This window comes from Balaenoptera ricei, chromosome 3 (assembly GCF_028023285.1).
Source record: "Balaenoptera ricei isolate mBalRic1 chromosome 3, mBalRic1.hap2, whole genome shotgun sequence".
Classification (NCBI taxonomy): Eukaryota; Metazoa; Chordata; class Mammalia; order Artiodactyla; family Balaenopteridae; genus Balaenoptera; species Balaenoptera ricei.
This window is the reverse complement of record NC_082641.1, coordinates 174,060,361-174,081,901: the sequence shown is the minus strand read 5'-3', so window position 1 is coordinate 174,081,901 and position 21,541 is coordinate 174,060,361. Positions and strand designations below refer to the sequence as shown.

Genomic DNA, 21,541 nt, shown 5'->3' with positions numbered 1-21,541 from the left:
ATATATGATATATATTAAGACGACATATTTTGATATATGTTAATTATAATATGTGTTAATTATATTATTATGTTATCTAATATGTATTATATATAACTATGATGTATACATGTATATCACTATGTTTATTGCTACATATCTCACTATAGAGATAAATAGATACAGTGTGTATGTATATAAGGGTGTGTGTGTATGTATATATAGGTATGTGTGTGTCTGCCCCCTAAAGAGAAGATCTATCCCAAACCAAGAAAGACAGACTAAGCAAGACTGTATTAGGATATGCTGAGCTGTTGTAACAAAGAGACCCAAATATCCAGTGGCTTTAAAAAAATGGATCTTTATTACTTTCTGACTTATCAGTCCAGAGGCAAGGAATCCAGACTGGTGAAGGGATTCTGCTCCATGAGGCCATTAAGTGTACCCATGGTCTTTCCATACTGTTACTCCATCATCCCCTGGCATCTTGTCCTCAACTGCATAGCCAAAGCTGGGTTGCTGCAATGCTGCATTCGTACTGGTGGATAGAGGGAAGAGGGGGTCCAGGGCAAGTTCTCTGGAGTACAAGGTGAAGAGAGGAGAGTAGAGAGAGGGCCTCGCTCCTCATCTACTCACTATATGATATGCTAATAATGTCAGGATAACTTCCTTGAGACATGTCTTTTTTCTTTCTTTCTTTCTTTCTTTGGATGCGTTGGGTCTTCATTGCTGTGCGCAGGCTTTCTCTAGTTGTGGCGAGCAGGGGCTGCTCTTGATTGTGGTGCGCAGGCTTCTTATTGCAGTGGCTTCTCTTGCTGCAGAGCACAGGCTCTAGGCACACGGGCTCAGTAGTTGTGGCTCATAGGCTCTAGAGTGCAGGCTCAGTAGTTGTGGCACGTGGGCTTAGTTGCTCCGCAGCATGTGGGATCTTCCCAGACCAGGGCTCAGACCCATGTCCCCTGCATTGGCAGGCAGAGTCTTAACCACTGCGCCACCAGGGAAGTCCCTAGAGACATGTCTTAAGGTGACAACCCAGAAGTCGCATATATCATAGCCAAACCTAGCACAAGGGAGGCTGGGACAATATGGTCTGTGGTTGGGTAGCATGGCCCACATAAAATTTGAGGAATTCATTCAATTATTAAAAGTAGGAGGGGGAAATGGATACTGTAGGACAATTAAGAGAGAGAAACCAAAAACTTCCTGATAGGTAGTAATTTAGTGTCTGTAAGCTGACTCTGAATTTTAACAAAGAGAACGATCCATGTCTCTGAGAATCTATAGTCTAGCAGAATGGACTTGTCCCTTATTTGCCCTACTCCCCACCCTCACCCTGCTCTACTCCAGAGAAACTGTTCATGCCTTGCCCTCCCAAGCTCCAGGCCTCCAAGTACATGCTGTTCTCTCAACCTGAAACTCCTTTTCCTAGTTCCTCACCTGGCTGGTTCCTCCCACTCTTCCTTACTCAAGACTCAATTCAGGGGACTTCGCTGGTGGTGCAGTGGTTAAGAATCCACCTGCCAATGCAGGGGACACAGGTTCGAGCCCTGGTCTGGGAACTAAGATCCCACACGCCTCAAGGCAACTAAGCCCGTGCACCACATCTACTGAGCCTGTGCTCTAGAGCCCGTGCACCACAACTACTGAAGCCCATGCACCTAGAGCCCGTGCTCTGCAACAAGAGAAGCCACCACAGTGAGAAGCACACACACTGCAACGAAGAGTAACCCCCGTTCGCCACAACTAGGGAAACCCCGCACGCAGCAATGAAGAACCAACGCAGCCCAAAATTAATTAATTAATTAATTTTTTTAAAAAAGACTCAATTCAGGTGTCGTGTCCTCCTGGATGACCTCCCTAAACTCCTCCATCTTAGTTAATATCCCCCCACTATGTTCTCACAGTAGGGGATGTGGGGTTTAGAAGTGTAGACAGAGGTTTGAATCCCAGCACCACAATGGCAAGTGACATGGGCAAAATGATGACCTCTCTGTATTAGGGTTCTCCAGAGAAACAGAACCAATAGGAGAAAAGATATAAAGAGATTTGTTATAAGGAATTGGCTGACAGGCCCCGAAATCTGCAGTCGACAAGCTGAAGACCCAGAAGAGTTGACTGTGTAGTTCCAGTTTGAATCCAGAGGTCTGAGACCCAGGAAGAGCCGATGTTTCAGTTTGAGTCTGAAGGAAAAAAATGATGTCCCAGCTCAAGGCTGGAACTGTCAGGGAGGCAGGAGGAAAGTCCCTTCCTCAGAGTTCTTATTCTAGTCAGGCCTCCAACTGACTGGATGATCCCCAGCCACATCAGGAAGGACAATCTGCTTTACTTCATCTCTCCATTCAGATGTTAATTTCATCCAGAAACACCCTCACAGACACACCCAGAATGATGCTTGACCAATATCTGTGTAACCCATTACCCAGTTAAGTTGAAACATAAAATTAACCATCACGCTCTTCAAGATCAATTTACTCATCTGTAAGACGGGGGTGGTAATGGCACCCTTGGATAGATGAGCAGGTTAGATGAGATAATATATGTGTAGTATTTAGCACAGTGCCTGATCCAGAATACATGTTCCATCTATGTTATCCATCGTTATCTCCATCAGACTGATAACATTCACATGGTGTGCTGTCACCCTCTAGACAGTGAGCTTCTTGAGGGCAGGAATCAGACCAAGCCCACATTGGGAGTTCAGCAACTGTTCATTGAAGTAATGAACAAATAATCATGTTATCAACAGGAGCATTTCATTATAAAATGTCATTGCCAGGTTCCTCAAAAAATTAAACATAGAATTACCAGGTGACACAGCAATTCCAGTCCTAGGAATATACCCAAGAGAACTGAAAGCAGGGACCCAAACATATACCCGGACAAAAGTATGCTTCAAAAAGATACATACACCCCTATTTCATAGCAGCACTATTCACAATAGCCAAGATATGGAAACAACCTAAATGTCCATTGACAGATGAGTGGATAAAGAAGATGTGGTATATATATACAATGGAATACTACTCGGTCATAAAAAGAATGAAATAATGCCATTTGCAGCAACATGCCTGGACCTAGAGATTATCATACTAAGTGAAGTCAGTCAGAAAGAGAAAGACACATACCATATGATATCACTTGCTTGTAGAATCTAAAGTATGACACAAATGAACTTATTTACAAAACAGAAACAGACTCACAGACATAGAGAACAGACTTCTGATTGCCAAAGAGGGGGGAGGGCAGTAAGGGAGGTATGGAAGGAGAGTTTGGGATTAGCAGATGCAGACTATTATATATATTGTAGAATGGATAAACAACAAGGTCCTACTTTATAGCACAGGGAACTATATTCAGTATCCTGTGATAAACCATAATGGAAAGGAATATGAAAAAGAATGTATATAAAACTAAATCGGGGCTTCCCTGGTGGCGCAGTGGTTGAGAATCCGCCTGCTAATGCAGGGGACACGGGTTCGAGCCCTGGTCTGGGAAGATCCCACATGCCACGGAGCAGCTGGGCCCGTGAGCCACAACTACTGAGCCTGCGCGTCTGGAGCCTGTGCCCCGCGACGGGAGGGGCCGCGATAGTGAAAGGCCCGCGCACCGCAATGAAGAGCGGTCCCCGCACCGCGATGAAGAGTGGCCCCCACTTGCCTCAACTAGAGAAAGCCCTCGCATGAACCGAAGACCCAACACAGCCAAAAATAAAATAAAATAAATAAATAAAGTAGCTATAAAAAAGAAAAGTGCTTTAAAAAAAAAAAAAAAAACTAAATCACTTTGCTGTACAGCAGAAATTAACACATTGTAAATCAACTATACTTCAATAAAATAAATTTTAAAAAGAAGAAAGCAGGGACCCAAATAGATACTTGCACACCTATGTTCTTAGCAGCACTATTCACAATAGCCAAAAGGCAGAAATGGCCCAAATGTCCATCAACAGATGAATGGATGAATAAAATGTGGTATATCCATACAGTGGAATATTATTCAGCCATAAAAAATGAAGTTCTGATTCCCACTATGACATGGATGACCTTAAAAACATTATGTTTAGTGAAAGAAGTCAGACACAAAAGATCACATAGTGTATGATTCCATTTGTATGAAATGTCCAGAATAGGCAAATCCATGGAAACAGAAAGCAGATTCGTGCTTTCCAGAGGCTTGGGGAAGGGAGAATGGGGAGTAACTCTTTAATGGGTTTTATTTGGAGATGATGGAAATGTTTTAGAACTACATAGAGGTGATGATTCCACAACATCATGAATGTACTAAATTGTCACTAACTTGATCCCCTGGGGATCAAAGTCGCCCCCAGTTAAGAACCACTGGTCTATTTCTAGAAACCTTACCACTTCCTTGTTGGTAAAAGATGTTCATAATAACTAACACTTATATGGTGTTTACTAGGCACAGACACTGTTCTAAAAACGTAGCATCTCTTCACTTATTTAATCTTCCCCAAAACTCTATGGGGTCTTAGTTCTGTCCTCATTCTAAACAGGGTACCTGAGGCACAGAGCAATTGAGTGACTTTCCCAAGGTTGCTCAGCAGGTGAATGGTGGGGTCAGGATTTAAACTAGTTGTCTGGCTCCAGCACCTGTTTTTTTGTGTTTTCTTCTGACCCTCTGGACGTGGGACCTATCAGATTGGATTTTTTTTTTAATTCTTTATCTCTTCAAAGCTGCAACAGGTTGTTGAGAATATCGAGTCACTTCTCACCAATAAGACTGTATGGGGAATGGAAGAGGGGAGAAACATCACAGCCACGTTCACATCTATTCTCCAGAAAATTGAATCGGTTGTTGTAGAAACTGCCTTGAAAACCCCAGACCAAAAACTCCAGAAAGTCCAAAACCGTACTGTGGGTAAGAAGACAATAAGGCATGATATACACAGGGTATGGTTACTAACTGGGGTCTGGATTGAGCAATTAGAAAAGTAAATAAGTACTGCATGAGTCCATTAATATAAAATTCTAGAAAATGCAAACTAATCCATAGTGACAGGGAGGAGAGGGCAGGTGAAGGGAGGAAAAAAGGACATGAGAAAAATTTGGAGAAATTGTTGAGAGTGATAGAAATGCTCTCTACCTTGATTGTGGTGGTGGTTTTACAGATGTATACACTCAGTGAAACTCATCCAGTTGTACACTTTAATACATGCAATTTTTTGTACATCAATTACACCTCCACAGAGCTGTTTTTAAAAATTGCCAGTGGGGGAATTCCCTGGTGGTCCAGTGGTTAGTACTCGGTGCTTTCACTGCCAGGACCCAGGTGGATCTGGAAACTAATATCCCACAAGCCGCCCGGCGTGGCCAAAAATTTTTTTTAATAAAAATAATTTTTAAAAATTAAAAAAATTTTTTAAATAAATAAAAATTGTCAGTGGTTTCTAATCCTGAGTCTGGGATTCTGGCTTGAAGTTAGGTTTTTGGTTTTTTTTCAACCAGTGCTTACTGGTTACAGCACACGTCACAGTGATGCTACTTAAACCATCCCAGAAGGAACATCTTACTACATATTTTTTAAATAAAAATACTTTTATTAGGGAATTCTCTGGTGGTCCTGTGGTTAGGACTCGGCACTTTCACTGCCGGGACCCGAGTTCGGGGAACTAAGATCCCGCAAGCCACGCGGCACAGCCAAAAAAAAAAAAAATACTTTTATTATACTAGTCATACATATTCATTATATATCTATGTGATGAGATGATATGTCAATTAGCTTGACCTTGGTAATCGTTTCACTATGTATATGTGTGTGTCAAGTCTTCATACTGTACACCGTAAATATATACAATTTTTGTTTTTGAAAATAAAAATAAATAAGATACCATAACAAAGCCAAGTATTAAATTTTTAAAAAATTAGGAAAAAACATGTACACAAAACTAAATTGAACCCACAACCCAATCCTCCAATCTGATACCCATGTAGGTACATGTCTGATGAAGAGACACATGTTGGTTGTGTATGTTACAATTTACATACGGTTGCACAACCTGCTTTCTCACTCACTACATTACTAACATCTTTCCGTGTAAATCATATACATCATCATTACCTATGTTACTGTCTTCAATGGTTTATAGAGTTACATTGTATATATAATTTATTTATACTATAATTTATTTATTTCCCTATTCTGGTAAGTGCAGGTTGTTACCAAACAACCCTGTGACAAAGACCATTGAAAATTTATCTGTGTGTATTTGTTTGATGTTTTCTTAGGATCAATTCATAGAAGAGGAATTGTTAGGTCAAAAGGAAAAAAACATTTTATAGACTTTTGATATATATCACTATATTGGCCTCCAGAAATGCTGTTTGCGGTGCTTTTTATTCAGCTCAGAGATGTCAGTGTATTTGTGTATGCCTAACTAACAATTTTGTTTTACCAACTTGCATGATAAAGTACTTTATACTCTATAAAAATAGTAATCTTTTAAATTGTTTTAATAAAATAAAATTCAGTGCCTAACCTTCCTGGAAAACCAGAATCTGGACAATTTCATTCAAAATTAAACCAGATTACGAGTAACTCTCATCTTTCCTGATTTGGCCAGTTCCTAATTGTTTAATCGATGACCAGTACCCTTACCTCAGGGGCTTTTTAGTCTCCTCATCTATAAAACAAGATAATAATGCTGCATATAATACACTTACAACTAGGGCTGGTAATTGCTATAATTTTCATTATTCTACTTTCCACTCTTTAGTATTATAAAGTTCCATTTAAATAGTATCATTTTTTATATTCCTATCTACTTTATAATAGTATCATTCTTTAAGTGCTATTTTGTTACTTGCTTTTTTTTAACTTTTTTAAACATATACAAAAGGAGACATAATTAGCCTACTGCACTCAACATCCAGATTGAATAATTTCCAACTCATGACCAGTCTCAGACTGTCTGATTTTTAAGATAAATATTTTCATGAACTTATTTCCTGCTCTTTTTTTTTTTTTTTTCTTTTGTCCATGCCATGTGACTTGCAGGATCTTAGTTCCCCCCACCAGGGATCAAACCCGTGCCCCCTGCAGTGGAAGCGTGGAGTCCTAACCACTGGACCACCGGGGAATTCCCTTATTTCCTGCTTTTCTGTGACTTCATTTTTATTGGAAGTGTGGTTCCCCATTAAAGAGATAAGCCATAAATTATTTAATCAATTCCTTCTTAAACGTTTAGGTCACTTCCCATTTTTCACCATTATCATCTTTGCTGCTGTGAAATTAGCTACATCTTTCTTGTAGCTAATTCTGCCCTCTTATCCATGACTGATTTCCTAGAATAAATTCCTAGAAACAGAATTGTTGCTTCAAAGACAATATGCTAGAGAATATTATTTAAGAACTTGATTTCAGGAGTTAAGAGTCCTACTTAAATTCTGAACTTCAGTTTCCTCATCTGAACAATGGTTCCTCGTGGCGTTATATGATGCTGTTATAAGATGATGATGTATAAGGATCTTAGTCCAGTGCCTGGCACATCCTAGACATTCAGTAAATTTGAGCTGTTTGTGTAGCTATGCACATTTTTAAAACTTATAATAATGGTAAGCTTGCCCGTTGTTTTTCTTACCAGCTGTTGAAACTCGAGTTGTTACAGACAATTGCTCCAAGGCAGTCATCTTCAACTTGAACGCCCAAATGAACTCCATGGATATCCATTGCAGTGACGTCATCCAGGGAAACACACAAGGTACAGGTGGTAGCTGCATGCAGAATCCCTAAGACACGCAGAGCCGCGTCACTGTGTGAGTAGTAAGGAAAGGTCAACAATAGGCTCCTCCCTAATGGGTCTGTTACCCTAAAGCTGTGTCATTTGAGTCTTTTCCTTAAAAAAAAAAAAATCTTCTTAAAGTAGAGGCTTTCTATTCTTCAGCATGAAAGGGACTTCTTTGCAGTTGAGGGGCTGCTCTACCTGGGTCTCAGTTTAGGTTCACTCAGAAGCAGTCCATGGACAAGTATAAGGAGTTCAATTGTAATGATTTTATTTGGGAGATGATCCCAGGAAGCATTAGTAGGTGTATCAGTCAGGGTTCTCCAGAGAAACAGAACCAGTGGAGGGGGTGTGTGTGTGTGGAGAGAGAGACAGAGAGAAACAGGGACAAAGACAGAGGTTTTAAGGAATTAGCTCCTGTGATTGTGGAGGGTAGCAAGTCTAAAACCTAGCCAGCAGGGTGAAGACCCAGGGAAGAGTTGTTGCAGCTTGAGTTGCTCCGCAACAAGAGAAGCCACCGCAATGAGAAGCCCGCGCACCGCGCACCGCAACGAAGAGTAGCCCCCACTCACCAAAACTACAGAAAGCCCGCACGCAGCAACGAAGACCCAAGGCAGACAAAAATAAAATAAATAAAATAACTTTTTAAAAAAAGAATACCCAATGTGGGATACCATTAATGTGAATTTTTAAACACAGAAAACAATACTGTATATTATAATGGAAACATGCTTATGTCGTAAAATTACAAATGTATTCACGGAAAGGCCACGCTTCCACTTCAAGTTCGTGGTTATTTCTCGAGAAGGAAGAAAGAGAATGAAATAATAGTGGGATCTTTAGCCATATCTAAAACATTTTTATTTCTTAAAAAATACATAATTCTGAAGCCAATACGACAAAACTATAATATATTTTAAATCTGAGTGTAAATATCTGTTATGTCTTTTTTATAGTTTTCTAAGTGTTTGAAATATAAGCTGCACTTTTTTAGAAAATAAAGATGTTTTAAAAGAATTCATCATTTACCACATTCTTGGCACTGTGCTAGGAGCCCTGTGGTTTCCAAATGAAGTATCCAGTATTAGTTACTCAGTAAGTTTAGTGCCTGTTGGAAAAATGGGATTAATCCACAGGAAATAATTAACGGACAGATGAATTCTCTTTGGCACGGCAGGGACTGCACTTGAAATACGAATTTGGAGAAAGACACATCAAGCTGCCTGAGGAGCTAGGGAAGACTTCCCGAGCCAGAGGCTGGGTTGGAGCTGGGTCTTTGAGGAGGAGTTGTGAATATTTGGGTAGGAAGAGCAGGAGAGGAAAAGTAAACTTCCTAGGCACAGCTGAGCACAGGTGTGGCAATCATGGGAGTCTGGCATGTATGGAGTGGGAAAGGGCAACAGAAGGAATGGTGGCACTTTTTAAGACTCCATTATTCTGTTTCCTCAGGTCCCAGTGCAGTTGCCTTTGTTTCATACTCTTCTCTTGGAAACATCATAAATGCAACATTTTTTGAAGAGGCGAATGAGACAGATCAAGTTTACCTGAACTCCCAGGTTGTGAGTGCTGCTATTGGACCCAAAAGGAACACACCTCTCTCCCAGGCTGTGAGTCTAAGTTTTCAGCACGTGAAGGTGGGTCAAAGCCGCAATTTGTACTTGCTTAGGTTTCATGGATGTTAGACCAAACAATTTTCAAATACTCCCAAGTCAATGATTCTGGACCTGCACTGTGCAATATCATAGCCAGGAGACAACTATAGTTATTGAGCATTTGAAATATGGTGAGTCTGAACTGAGATTTTGAAGACTTAGTATTTCCAGGTTTAGATTCAGTATTTCCAGACTTTGAAGACTTGGTAAGAAAAACAATGTGTTAAGCATCTCAATAATGTTACACTGATTACATGTATTGATTTATATTGACATATTAAAAGATATTATTCTGAATATAGTGCTTTAAATAGCATATTTTATTAAAATTAATTTGACCTGTTTCTTTTCCTTTTTTAATGTGGTAGTAGAAATTTTCAAATTACATAAGTGACTCACATGATATTTCTCTTGGGCAGCAAGCATCATTCTAGTTCGTGGAATTTTTTTAATTGCAGGTACCTCCTACATCTGTGAAATTTGAACTGAGACATACTATTTATTCTTGCACAAAAGCCTGGAATTAATTATTAAGACTACATAATTCAATCAGAAGAAAAACTTTTATATAATTCATTGCCTTTTCCCATTCTCTGCCCAAACTCTTAAAGGCAGGAGGGCTAATAGGCAGACATAGTCAACTGTTTAGAAAGTAAGAGTTGAAAGAAATCTTGCCGTTTTTTTGACAACATGGATGAACCTTGAAGGCATTATGACTAAGTGAAATAAGTCAGACAGAGAAAGACAAATACTGACTGATCTCATATATATGTGGAATCTGAAAACAAACTCATAGAAACAAAGGACAGATTGGTGGTTGCCAGCGACAGAAGGTGGGGGAAAGAGGTAATCGTGATCAAATGTTACAAACTTCCAGTTATAAGATGAATAAGTTCTGGGGATGTAATGGAGAGAATAGTGACTCTAGTTAACTCTAGTTAACAATACTGTATGGTATATTTGAAAGTTGCTAAGAGAGTAGCTTTTAAAAGTTTTCACCACAAAATAAAAATTGTAAATATGTGAAGTGATGGATGTTAACTAACCTTGTTGTAATAATCACTTGGCAATATATACATATATCGAATCATTACATCATACACCTTAAACTTACACAATGTTATATGTCAATTAAATCTAAATAAGGCTGGAAAAAATAAATCAAATTTTTTTTAATTTTTAAGAAAATAAGAATTAAGTGGGGGAAGGTGAGGAAAGGTAGGTTTTCTCCATCTGATGCATAAAATCTAGGAATGGAATTTTTCATGTATGGCATGGAGCAACGGAAGTGAAGCAAGGTATCTGGGGATGGTCTGGTGGATTATCAAAGGAGATACAGCCCCCAAATAGGAGAGCATCCAACTCACATCCTTGGCCAGATCAAGTGATGCTACAGACATCTTTGGGACAAAAAAAAAAGAGATTGAAAACTAACTTTACTCTCTCCTGGTGATGTTTCTTCCCTACACTACCCCTGTCATTGTACGAGCAATTATTGTGTGGTAAGCGGTCAGGGCAGAATTGATGTGAAGAGATGAGGGAAATTTGGCTTAGAGAGTATTTGGGAGAAAAATTTAAGTGAGCCTTATACTCTATTTTTATTTGACTCCCATGTTGGAGGATAAAGTCCTGAAACCAATGACATCTTGTAAAATTCTGGCTCCCAGAGAGAGGTGGGCTCATTTTCTGTTATGCGGAATCCCAATAGAGTTGGGACTACGCGGACAGGTTCCTGGTGGTCATCGTCTTCACTTAAAATAGAAATCACCTGATCTCTCCTAACCCATGGTGTCACCTCTTTGCACCCCACCAGCATAGACTGACACTCTGAGAGCCGTCCCTCCCAAGGAAGGACATGATGAACCTGTTCTATTTTCAGGTAAAGCCCAGTATCAAAAAGGTCTTCTGCGTCTACTGGAAAGGTACAAAGGAGGGCGGCCACTGGTCCATGGAGGGCTGTTTCCTGATACAAGCAAACAAGACTCACAGTATATGCAGTTGTACTCACCTGTCCAGTTTCGCCGTCCTCATGGCCTTCCACAGAGAGGTATGATGTAAACATTGAATTCCTCAAGCTAATCCTTTTTGAGGCCCTGCTTAGGTGGCCATAAATGCTATAAGGAAAATTTTTAAAGAGCGCGTGTCTGGAGTGATTGCAGAAGTGTGTTACTTTAGATAACATGGTTAGAGGAGAATTAACTATTCAAGCTGAAATCTGAATATTAAGTCAGTGGGGTTACAATGTGGATGAATCTCAAAAATACCATGCTGAGTGAAAGAAGTTAGACACAAAGGACCACATATTGTAGGATTCCAGTTATATGAAATGTCTAGAAAAGGCAAATCCATAGAGACAGAACAAATTGATGGTTTCTAGGGGCTGGGAGAAGGGGAGAATAGGGGGTAACTTCTTAATGGGCATGGGGTTTTATTTTGGGGTGATTAAAATGTTTTGGAACTAGAGAGAGGTGGTGGTTGCACAACACTGTGAATGTACTAAAAGTCACTAAATTGTACAGTGTAAAATGGTTAGTTTTATATTATTTGGATTTTACCTCAATGAAAAAAGGTTTCAGGGAAGAGCATCCCAAAAAGAGATACATGTATGTGTAAAGGTCCTGAGAGAGAACAAACTTGGTGTGTTCCAGAAATAAATGTGGTTGGAGCAGAGTGAATGAGAGGGAAGTGGAAAAGTTCAGGTTGGAGAAAAGGGCACAGGGAAAATGCATCAGACTTCAAATGCTATGGTCAGGAGTTTAGATTTCACTCCAATTACAATGGAAAGGCAATAGCGAATTTGCATCAGGGATGCTGCATAGTTATGTTATTAGAAGAAATCTCTGGCCCCTGGGTCAAGAATGGATGGTGGTGCAGCAGGAGTGGACTGGTAGAGAGGTGATGGTGGTCAGGATTTGGGTGGCAGCAGCAAAGGTGGTGGGAGAAGGTCAGACGGGACACATATCCTAGACGAGGGGTCAGAGTACTGATGACAGAGGCTGGGTGACAGCACACAGGAAGTCCTGCATCCCTCCCCTCCTTGCAGAGATGAAGGTGATCTGCCTATGTTGGGATGCCACATTCCAAGGGGTGGGGGAGTATAATCCCAGAGCAGGAAAGCCTGACTGTGAGCTCCTCTCTGCTCACTCCCAGGAGGAGGATCCCGCACTGACTGTGATCACCTACGTGGGGCTGAGCTTCTCTCTGCTGTGCCTCCTCCTGGCAGCCCTCACCTTCCTGCTGTGCAAAGCCATCCAGAACACCAGCACCTCGCTCCATCTGCAGCTCTCACTCTGCCTCTTCCTGGCCCACCTGCTCTTCCTAACAGCCGTTGATAGAACTGAGATCAAGGTACTTATGCTGTCCCAAAATACCCCTGCCCTGCCCCCAGTGTATGCTGATGAGTTCACGGAGCCGTGCTGCATTGGACACCTTAATAAAATAGGCTTGGGCCCCAGAGGGAGGTTGGGGGAGAGGTGCCAAGGTGAGGTGTGCTGCCGTTGATTATCAACCACCTTTACCTTCAATGACCTTGGTCTAATACCAGGTGTTCTGAACTCAGTGTCAGTATAAAAGAGAGGTCCTGGGGCCATGCTCCACCCTGACAATCCCTCCTGGTGACACCTTCCTCCTTCCCCAGGTGCTGTGTGCCATCATTGCAGGTGCCTTACACTACCTCTACCTGGCCTCCTTTGTCTGGATGCTGCTGGAGGGGCTGCATCTCTTCCTCACTGCACGCAACCTGACGGTGGTCAACCACTCCAGTATCAACACGTTCATGAAGAAGCTCATGTTCCCAGTGGGCTATGGAGTCCCGGCTGTGATCGTGGCCATTTCTGCAGCATCCAGGCCTCATCTTTATGGAACACCTGACTAGTGAGCTTGACTCTAACCTTGTGCCATGGACATATTTGAGGGCAGTGTTAATAGTGATGATTGGGATATTCACATCAAATGCACTCTACTTTCCCCTTGAGTATAAGGGCTCTAATCTCTTTCCCAGGGAGCCAGGGAAGAATGATGTAAAAGGCTCTGGAAGGGGAGAATTTTGCAGTTAGGTTCCCAGCTTTATCTCTCCCATAATTTGTGACCTCAAGTCCTTAATTCTCAGTCCCCTCATTAGTGAAATGGGGATAATGGTCATCTCCATGGTCCCACCTTCAGAATACTAGTGTGAAAATTCAACAGGACTGTGCCTGTAAAATGTTTAATGTAGCAGTAACACATGGTAGTGAACAATTAAAGCCTTCATTGTCAGCTGACATTTTCAGGAGACATTGGAAAATTCTCTGTTAGGAAAAGGTGTCATTTCATATCCATTTCATGTGCTTTCTCTGATCTCTCTTTGTGTCCCTTTTCCCATTTTTCCCAGCTGCTGGCTCCACCTGGACCAGAAATTCATCTGGGCTTTCCTCGGCCCCGTCTGTGCCATTATCTGTGTGAGTGAATATGTGGCTCTGATGTTCCTGACCTAAGAAGAAGCACCAGACATGGGTGCAAGATAGCACAAGGGACATATATTTTCCCGGTTGTATGATTTGATTTTTCAACCTGCTACCAATTCAAACCCATGTGCAGGGAGGTAGGAGCTGTGTACAATTTACAGTGGACATAGTACATTTTAACTTGTATTCTACATGGTCTGTGTCATTCTTGCAGGTGAATTTTGTATTTTTTCTCTTGGTTCTTTGGATTTTGAAAAGAAAACTTTCCTCCCTCAACAGTGAAGTGTCAACCATCAAGAATATAAAGTAAGATGAAGCAAGTGGTATTTTCTAACCCCCTTTTCCTCTACTCACTTCCTACTGGTCCCTCCTACATATTGACACAGACATACACCCCACAACCAGGCTCTAAGGACTAGCAAGACCACTACCATCTTCCACTATCACAATTAATGAGAAGCTGGATTCACTAGAGTACAGGCTAAATTTCTGTGACCCAAAAAAGGGAGTGAAATAGAAGTTTATTTTATTCTCACGCCACAGACCAGAGGTAAACAGTCCAGGGCTAATGGGAAGCTCTGCTCCACAGAGTGATCCAAGGACTCACTTTCTTTCTATTGTGTTGCCCCACCATCCCCTAGGATGTTGTCTTTATCAGTATCCCATATGTGGGAAGGAGTTGACATGGAAGTTGCAAGTTCCACATTTGCTCATAGCCCATTGGCTAGACCTTGGTCACATGGTGACACCTAGCTGCAAGGGAGGCTGGGAAATGAAGTCTCTAACTGGGTAGCCATGTGTCCTTGATAAATCTCAAAAAGCGAAGAGATCTAACACTAAATGGAAGAAAAGGAGAATGGAAGAATACAGCTTTGGCCACACAGCACAAGAGGCAATAGGTTCAGGAAGGATTTAGGTTAAAATATATTTTGTATAATACTATTTCAAAAAATTGGAAACTATGAGTATTTCTTTTATTTTTCAGCATCCGTCTAAATTTGAACATGTAATTTGTTGAGGTTTTCATTGTAATCACAAAAATAACACATTTGTTATTTGTTTATTATTTGTCAAAAGTTTTCAAAATATATAAAGTTAAAAGTGAAAGTTGCTTACTCCCTCTTTTCCTGCTACTTTTACCTCCCAGGGAATCCAGGGGTAACAAACTGCATGATATGATATGTCTGATATTTTCCCAGACCTTTTTCTGTGCATTTTCTGTAGAACAGACAGGCTCACATACAATAGTGCCACTACACAAATTGTTCCTCAACTAGCTTTTATCACTTATGTAATACGATATTTTAAAATTAGGAATATATAGATACAAAAGTAGGGTGACCTTACATCTCAGTTTGCCTGGGATGGTCCCAGTTTATGTTTGTTGATGCATTGTAATTATTAACAACACTCCTTTTTCATTGAAGCATAGTTGATTTACAACGTTCTGTTAGTTTCAGGTGTACAAAAAAGTGATTCAGTTACACACATATATATGTATATTCTTTTTCAGATTCTTTTCCATTATAGGTTATTACAACATATTGAATATAGTTCCCCTGAATAGCACCACTTTTGATCTCAAAAGCCTCCCTGTTTGAATAACAAATTATGACCCCCTCCATCTATAAATGATATAGAGAGAGAGAGATAAAGAGCTTTATCTTTGCAGTTTTAGAATGCTTTACATATGTATGGTACTAATTTTGTTCTATATACTGTCCTAAATACTTTACATATGTTAAGGTCTCATTTAATCTTTGCAGCAACCCTATGAAATAGGACTATTACAAAGATTAGGGAACTGAGTTACAGAAAAGTAGGGATTCCCTGGTGGTGCTGTGGTTAGGACTCAACGCTTTCACTCCCATGGCCCAGGTTCGATCCCTAGTCAGGGAAATAAGATCTCCCAAGCCACGTGGAGTGATTAAAAAAAAAAAAAAAAAAAAACGCCAGACAGTAACTTGCCCAAGGTCACACAGTTAATTAGTGCTGCCTTGGATTTAAACCCAGGCATTCTAGCTCCAGAGTCTTCACCATTAACAACAATGCCGTAGGAGTATTCATGTCCATCATTAGCTTTCTTACATTATTGATTACTACTCCCCTCAGGATGCTGACACTCAAAGCAACAGCTCAGCTCTTCATCCTGGGATGCTCATGGTTTCTGGGCTTCTTGCAGATAGGCCCAGCTGCCCATGTCATGGCCTACCTCTTCACCATCATCAACAGCCTTCAGGGTTTCTTCATTTTCCTGGTCTACTGCCTCCTCAGCCAGCAGGTAAACTGTGATCTCTTTCTTTATTGTTTTAAAGTTAAGAAAAATTTGGAGATATGTAGTTTAATGAACATTCAAATCCACGTTCTCTAAATTTTCATAGGCTCTTGTGAGTAGTGTGTAAACACTCCCTATATTTTCTCTACTGTGAGATGCTATTGATTGTAACATCAATTGATTAATGGCTTTCAGAAAGTAAATAATTGCTACATCAAGGAAATATCATGTTTTTCTTCAACTTCCCCATGCGTAATAGTCATCTATTGCCGTGTAACAAACAACCTCAAAAATCTCAGTGGCTTAAACACAAATATTTACTTTTCTCATTCTGGAGTCTGCAGGTTGATTGGGGTTCAGCTGATCTTGGCTGGGCTCAGCTTGGCCTGGCTCTAGGATGCAGATCATGTTCAGATCTGCCCTTTGTGACCCTGAGGCTTGGGAGAAAGGGGAGCATCTACCTAACATAATTTCTTCTTATAACAATGGCAAAATCACAAGAAGGCAAGCTCTACTGAGCAAGGCCATTTCAAGGTGATTCTGCTTGCATCACCTCCACCAATATTTCATTGGCCAAATAAGATCCCATGTCCAAGCCCAAAGTCAATGGGAGAAAAACACTCCATTCACCACGAAGCTAAGACAGGGTGTAATACTACTACAGAGGAGTGAATAACTGAGATCAATAAAGCAATCTACCACACCCCTTAACATGAACTCTTAAACACATTTCCATGTGATGTATAGCCTCTCTACTAATGTTTTAATAGCTCTATAATGAAATTACATAATAATATAGTTTTTCTAACATTTGATCATAAACATTTTCAAATATACGAAAAAGTTGAAAGAATTATGTAGTGAACACGCACATACCAATCACCTAGATTCTGTAAGTAACGTTGTGCTATGTTTGCTTAATCACATATCTGTCCATATACCTACGCTTCTATTCATCTACCCATCCATCTACATGTACAGCCAAAGAAAACTGTAAGCAACTCTTCTCGGCGCATGTATGCACCTGAGTGAGCACAGTGCAAAAGACTTATTTGTACTCTTCCACCAGTTCATCTCAGTGCCTGAGGCAGCTCACAGTGTGAGCTTCCAGTTTTTCAAGATATATATTTTGTATTCAATATGGCTACTAAACACAAGCCAATTCATGTGTCTGCAGCTGAACAAAAGAAACAGTGTGCGTCTGACACTTGGGAAATACTGGCTGCTTTGGGCTTGTTGAGATAAATCTCTAAGATGGTTCCTTACTAAGGGGTGCTCAGGGGTAATGTGAACTGCATGCTGGCTCTAGAATTGAACCCCAGGCAAGATGCTACTGTGCTGTATACTACTGAACCATGTTGACATACTTCTACTTAGATTTAGTTAAGTTATACTCATCTATAGAACAGGATACTATGCAACTATTAAATATAATGTAAAAGACTGAAACCCCAATGAAACTTGGATCCACATGGTCCAGGCCAGGAGGTGCAATGGCCAAATAAAGATATTCCAGCAGCCAGAAGAAATACAAAATCACCCAAGTTCTTTATTTGTACTTCTCAAATACCATGAAGAAGACACATAGTCCAGCTGAGCTTTGTTGAGCTCGGCCACTAAGATTTTGAGGTCGTTTGTTACTGCAGCAAAACATGTCCTGACTGATACTCTTTCTTTCCTGATACTCTTCTTCCTCTTCCTCCTCCTCCTCCTCCTCCTCTTTCTCCCTCCTTCTCCTCCTCTTCCTCTTCTCTCTCTCTCTCTCGCTCCTTCCTCTCTCCCTCTTTTCATCACTCTGCATCTACACGCCCAAAGAACCAAACTAGGAAAGGAAGAACAGCTCCTCTGAGGATAGGAGAGAGGAAGAAACTGAGCTGACAGAGCAGACACTCCCTAGAGAACAAAGGATGAGCTAGGCATAGACCATTCAAATGTTAATTTTTGTCTGGGCACAAGAATATTTTATGACTGGAAGGATATTCAAAATATATTAGTGAATATATGTGGAATCTAAAATGTGATACAAACGAACTTATTTACAAAACTGAAAGAGACTCACAGACATAGAAAACAAACATTTTTACCAAAAGGGAAAGGAGGGGGAGGGAGGGATAAGTTAGGAGTTTGGTATTAGCAGACACAAACTATCATATATAAAATATATAAACAATGAGGACCTACTGTATAACACAGGGAACTATATTCAACATCTTGTAATAAACCATAATGGAAAAAATATGTAAAAGAATATATACATATGTATGTATAAATGAATCAATTTGCTATACACCAGAAACTAACACAACATTGTAAATCAAATATACATCAATAAAATAAATAATTTAAAAAAAAAATTTTAATATATTAGTGAAAGAACAAGTTTCAAAACATTGCTCCAGAAGGGTTCTATTTTGTTTATATAACGTATATAAATATTCATTGCTTATGCTATGTTATATATTTATTTACATGTGGGTAATGGTGGATATGGAAAAACACCACTTATTCTCAAGCAATTTTGCCACCCCCAGGGGGGACATTTATCAATGTCTGGGGACACTTTTGATTGTCACAACTAAGGGAAAGGGTACTACTGACAACTAGTTGGTAGAGGCCAGAGATATTGCTAAACATCCTATGGTGCATAGGATAGTCCCCACTACAAAGGATGACAACTCAAAATGTCAGTAGTGCCAAAGTTGGAAACCTTGGTGTAGCAGATGTTGTTGATGGCTCTCTCATATCACTTTGGCATTATATTCTACATGCCCAGGGTTGCTTATTGTAAACACCTGTGACTCTGTGCCTGTGGGCTTCTTACTGCCCACAGGACATGCCTGCTTTACACACAGGGCAAGCTGGTGGTGCCAGAGAGTAATGGCCCTTTAGAGCAGCCATCAACCAATGACTGACGGGAGCTGGTAGATAGATGCCCCAGCTCCCTTGTCCCTGGGGTGGGATGACTCTGAGGTGTGTCCTCTGTTGTCTTCAGAGCCCCCGAGTGGCACTGAACCCCAGATGTCCACAGTGGGAAGGATTATGCATCCTTTACTAGCTGCCTTCCCTTCCCAATCTCACTTCCCCACTGATCTACTGGTGTTTGCTGGGATCACCCCTCAAATGAACTCTTTGCACTTGAACCCTTGTCTCAGGGTCTGCCTCTGGGGGACCCCAAACCAAGACACATGGAAGGATACCACCAAAACATGATCAGTGATTTTTCGCTAGATTGAGGAACTATGTGTGACTTCTATTTTCTTCCTTTGCATATGCATATTTTGTTAATTTTCTACAACAAATGAAAAAATTATTGTGATAAAGTATATATAATAAAATTTATCATTTTAACCATGCTTAAGTGTACAGATCAGTGGCATTAAATACATTCACATTGTCATGCAACGATCACCACCATCCATTCTAGAACTTTTTGATCATCCCAAACTGTATCCCTTAAACGATAATGCCCATTCTCCCCTGCCAAGCCCCTGGTAACCACTATTCTACTTTGTCTCAATTAATTTGACTATTATAAGGATCTCATTCATGTGGAATCATACAATATTTGTCCTTTTGTGTCTGGTTCATATATTTCACTCAGTGTAATGTCTTCAAGGTTCACCCATGTTATAACATGTGTCAGAATTTTATTCCTTTTTAAGGAATAAATAACATTCCACTGTATGCATATACCACATTTTGTAGGAAAAGTTTTTCATAATATCTCTATCGTCTTTCTAACTCACTGACTTTTCTCTTCTCCATTGTTAACAAAAACAATCCTAGCATTTCCTTTGATGTTCCAGGTCCGAAAGTGGTTTGGCGAGATCATCAAATCTAAATCTGAGCCTGAGACTCAAACACTTTCCAGCAGGTTTGGTCCTGACTCAAAACCCAGTGAGGTAAGAAGACTTGTGACTTATTCTAATGTTTTACCCCTTGACACCCTGAACTTCCTCTCCATGTCTTAGTACAAGCTCCCTTTCTTGCAGGGTATGGAGAAGAGTTCTTTTCCTGATGGCCTGGTTTGCATTCCTCATTCCCATCGTATTGTTTCTCAGTGACTCTTCCTTGCCCACTAACAGTGCCTAATCTGGCTGTTCTGTATATTCCTGTCATTTAAAGTATGGGTAAAACATCACCAGCACCACTACCATCTAATGTAGAATCCTTTAGCAGGAGACTTACAATCATAGACATAGCAGAGCGGCCATCATCCCCTGAAATCTCACTGTCTAAAGAGAGGTGGACTTGAGCCCCACGGAGTTAGTGGATACCACAGAAAGGATCCAGGAGAGGAACCCCGCCCCAGATGCTCCACATACCTATAGAGGAGGAGTGCATGTGATAATGGGACCTTCCTGGGAGAGGAAATGGTCCTGTTAGAAAGGGAACCTCTCTGGAACTTGGTTGCTGGTTTTCGTCTGTTCTTCCATTGAGCTAACTCAGGACCAATGCACCAAGGAATAAGCTCCCAGTACTATCTGAGACTTCTCTCCACAGTTGTCCCCTAATTGCTCTTTTAGAAAAATGAGAGAATATACTTGTAAGAAACCATGTCACTAGATGAGCCAGATGGGCTCCAAAGCTCAAAATCCATAAAAATTCTCCCCATCTCATTTGGTTTTAAGCCTTCCATGTACGTGCCTACCACATCTGCTAGCCAAAGAGCCTTAGAATATGTTGTTTTTAAGCTAAACAAAACTGAGAAATTTCTGATACATTGTCTTCTACATTTCTTGAGAAAATATGGGATTTTCTTCAGCCGTGGAAATATTGAGGTCACTGAAGAAACATCTATTCCTTATTGGAGGGAGGGAAAGGGAATTCATTCTAAATCTTTCCAAAAGAACTAAGAGGAAAATGGAACCAGCTAAAAAGTTTTAGGACAGTCACGTCAGCTGATTGGAAATTTTTCTTATATATATTAAGCTTAATCATTCTCAATAAGAGTAAAATTATGGTAGGTGCTAACCATTGGCTGTGACCTTTGAAACGTTTCCCAGATAATCCAAAATAATAAAGCTGCCAGCACTCCAGCTACTGGTTTCCCACAATGAATAAGAAAGCTTTATTATTATTATTATTATTATTATTATTATTATTATTATTATTGCTTAACATTGTGGAAATTGAATGAGTATATCTTTTAAAAGGGAATTATATATCATATATTTACATATGATATATTATATATTTATAATATATTTTATATGTAGCTGCATTTAAGAAATACATTTGCTTTAATTAAAAGAATTTCTGAAGCTTTTATTTTTTTATGCACAGAGTATGAATAAAAAGCTAACAAAACCCTCTGTCCTTTATGGACAACTTTGATCTTGGGTTAACATTCTAGCTCTGTTCCCCAGGCATTTGATAACATTGGAAGGTCAGCTGTATAACCAGGGAATACTGTTTATGGGAAAAGTCATATGCTTGACTGGGCGGGAACTTC

At 40.2% G+C, this 21,541-nt stretch overlaps 1 protein-coding gene across 1 annotated transcript in view; it reads left to right on the top strand.

The window, feature by feature from the left end:
- The window catches only part of ADGRE3 (adhesion G protein-coupled receptor E3), a 40,343-nt gene that overhangs the window by 11,031 nt on the left and 7,771 nt on the right, over window positions 1–21,541 (top strand). Inside the window, exons 5-14 of the mRNA XM_059919167.1 lie at window positions 4,674–4,857; window positions 7,580–7,696; window positions 9,167–9,351; window positions 11,249–11,416; window positions 12,520–12,717; window positions 13,007–13,242; window positions 13,739–13,805; window positions 14,026–14,117; window positions 15,924–16,092; window positions 19,893–19,988. Coding sequence (XP_059775150.1) covers window positions 4,674–4,857; window positions 7,580–7,696; window positions 9,167–9,351; window positions 11,249–11,416; window positions 12,520–12,717; window positions 13,007–13,242; window positions 13,739–13,805; window positions 14,026–14,117; window positions 15,924–16,092; window positions 19,893–19,988 — 1,512 coding nt within the window. The remainder of the gene's footprint in view (window positions 1–4,673; window positions 4,858–7,579; window positions 7,697–9,166; window positions 9,352–11,248; window positions 11,417–12,519; window positions 12,718–13,006; window positions 13,243–13,738; window positions 13,806–14,025; window positions 14,118–15,923; window positions 16,093–19,892; window positions 19,989–21,541) is intronic.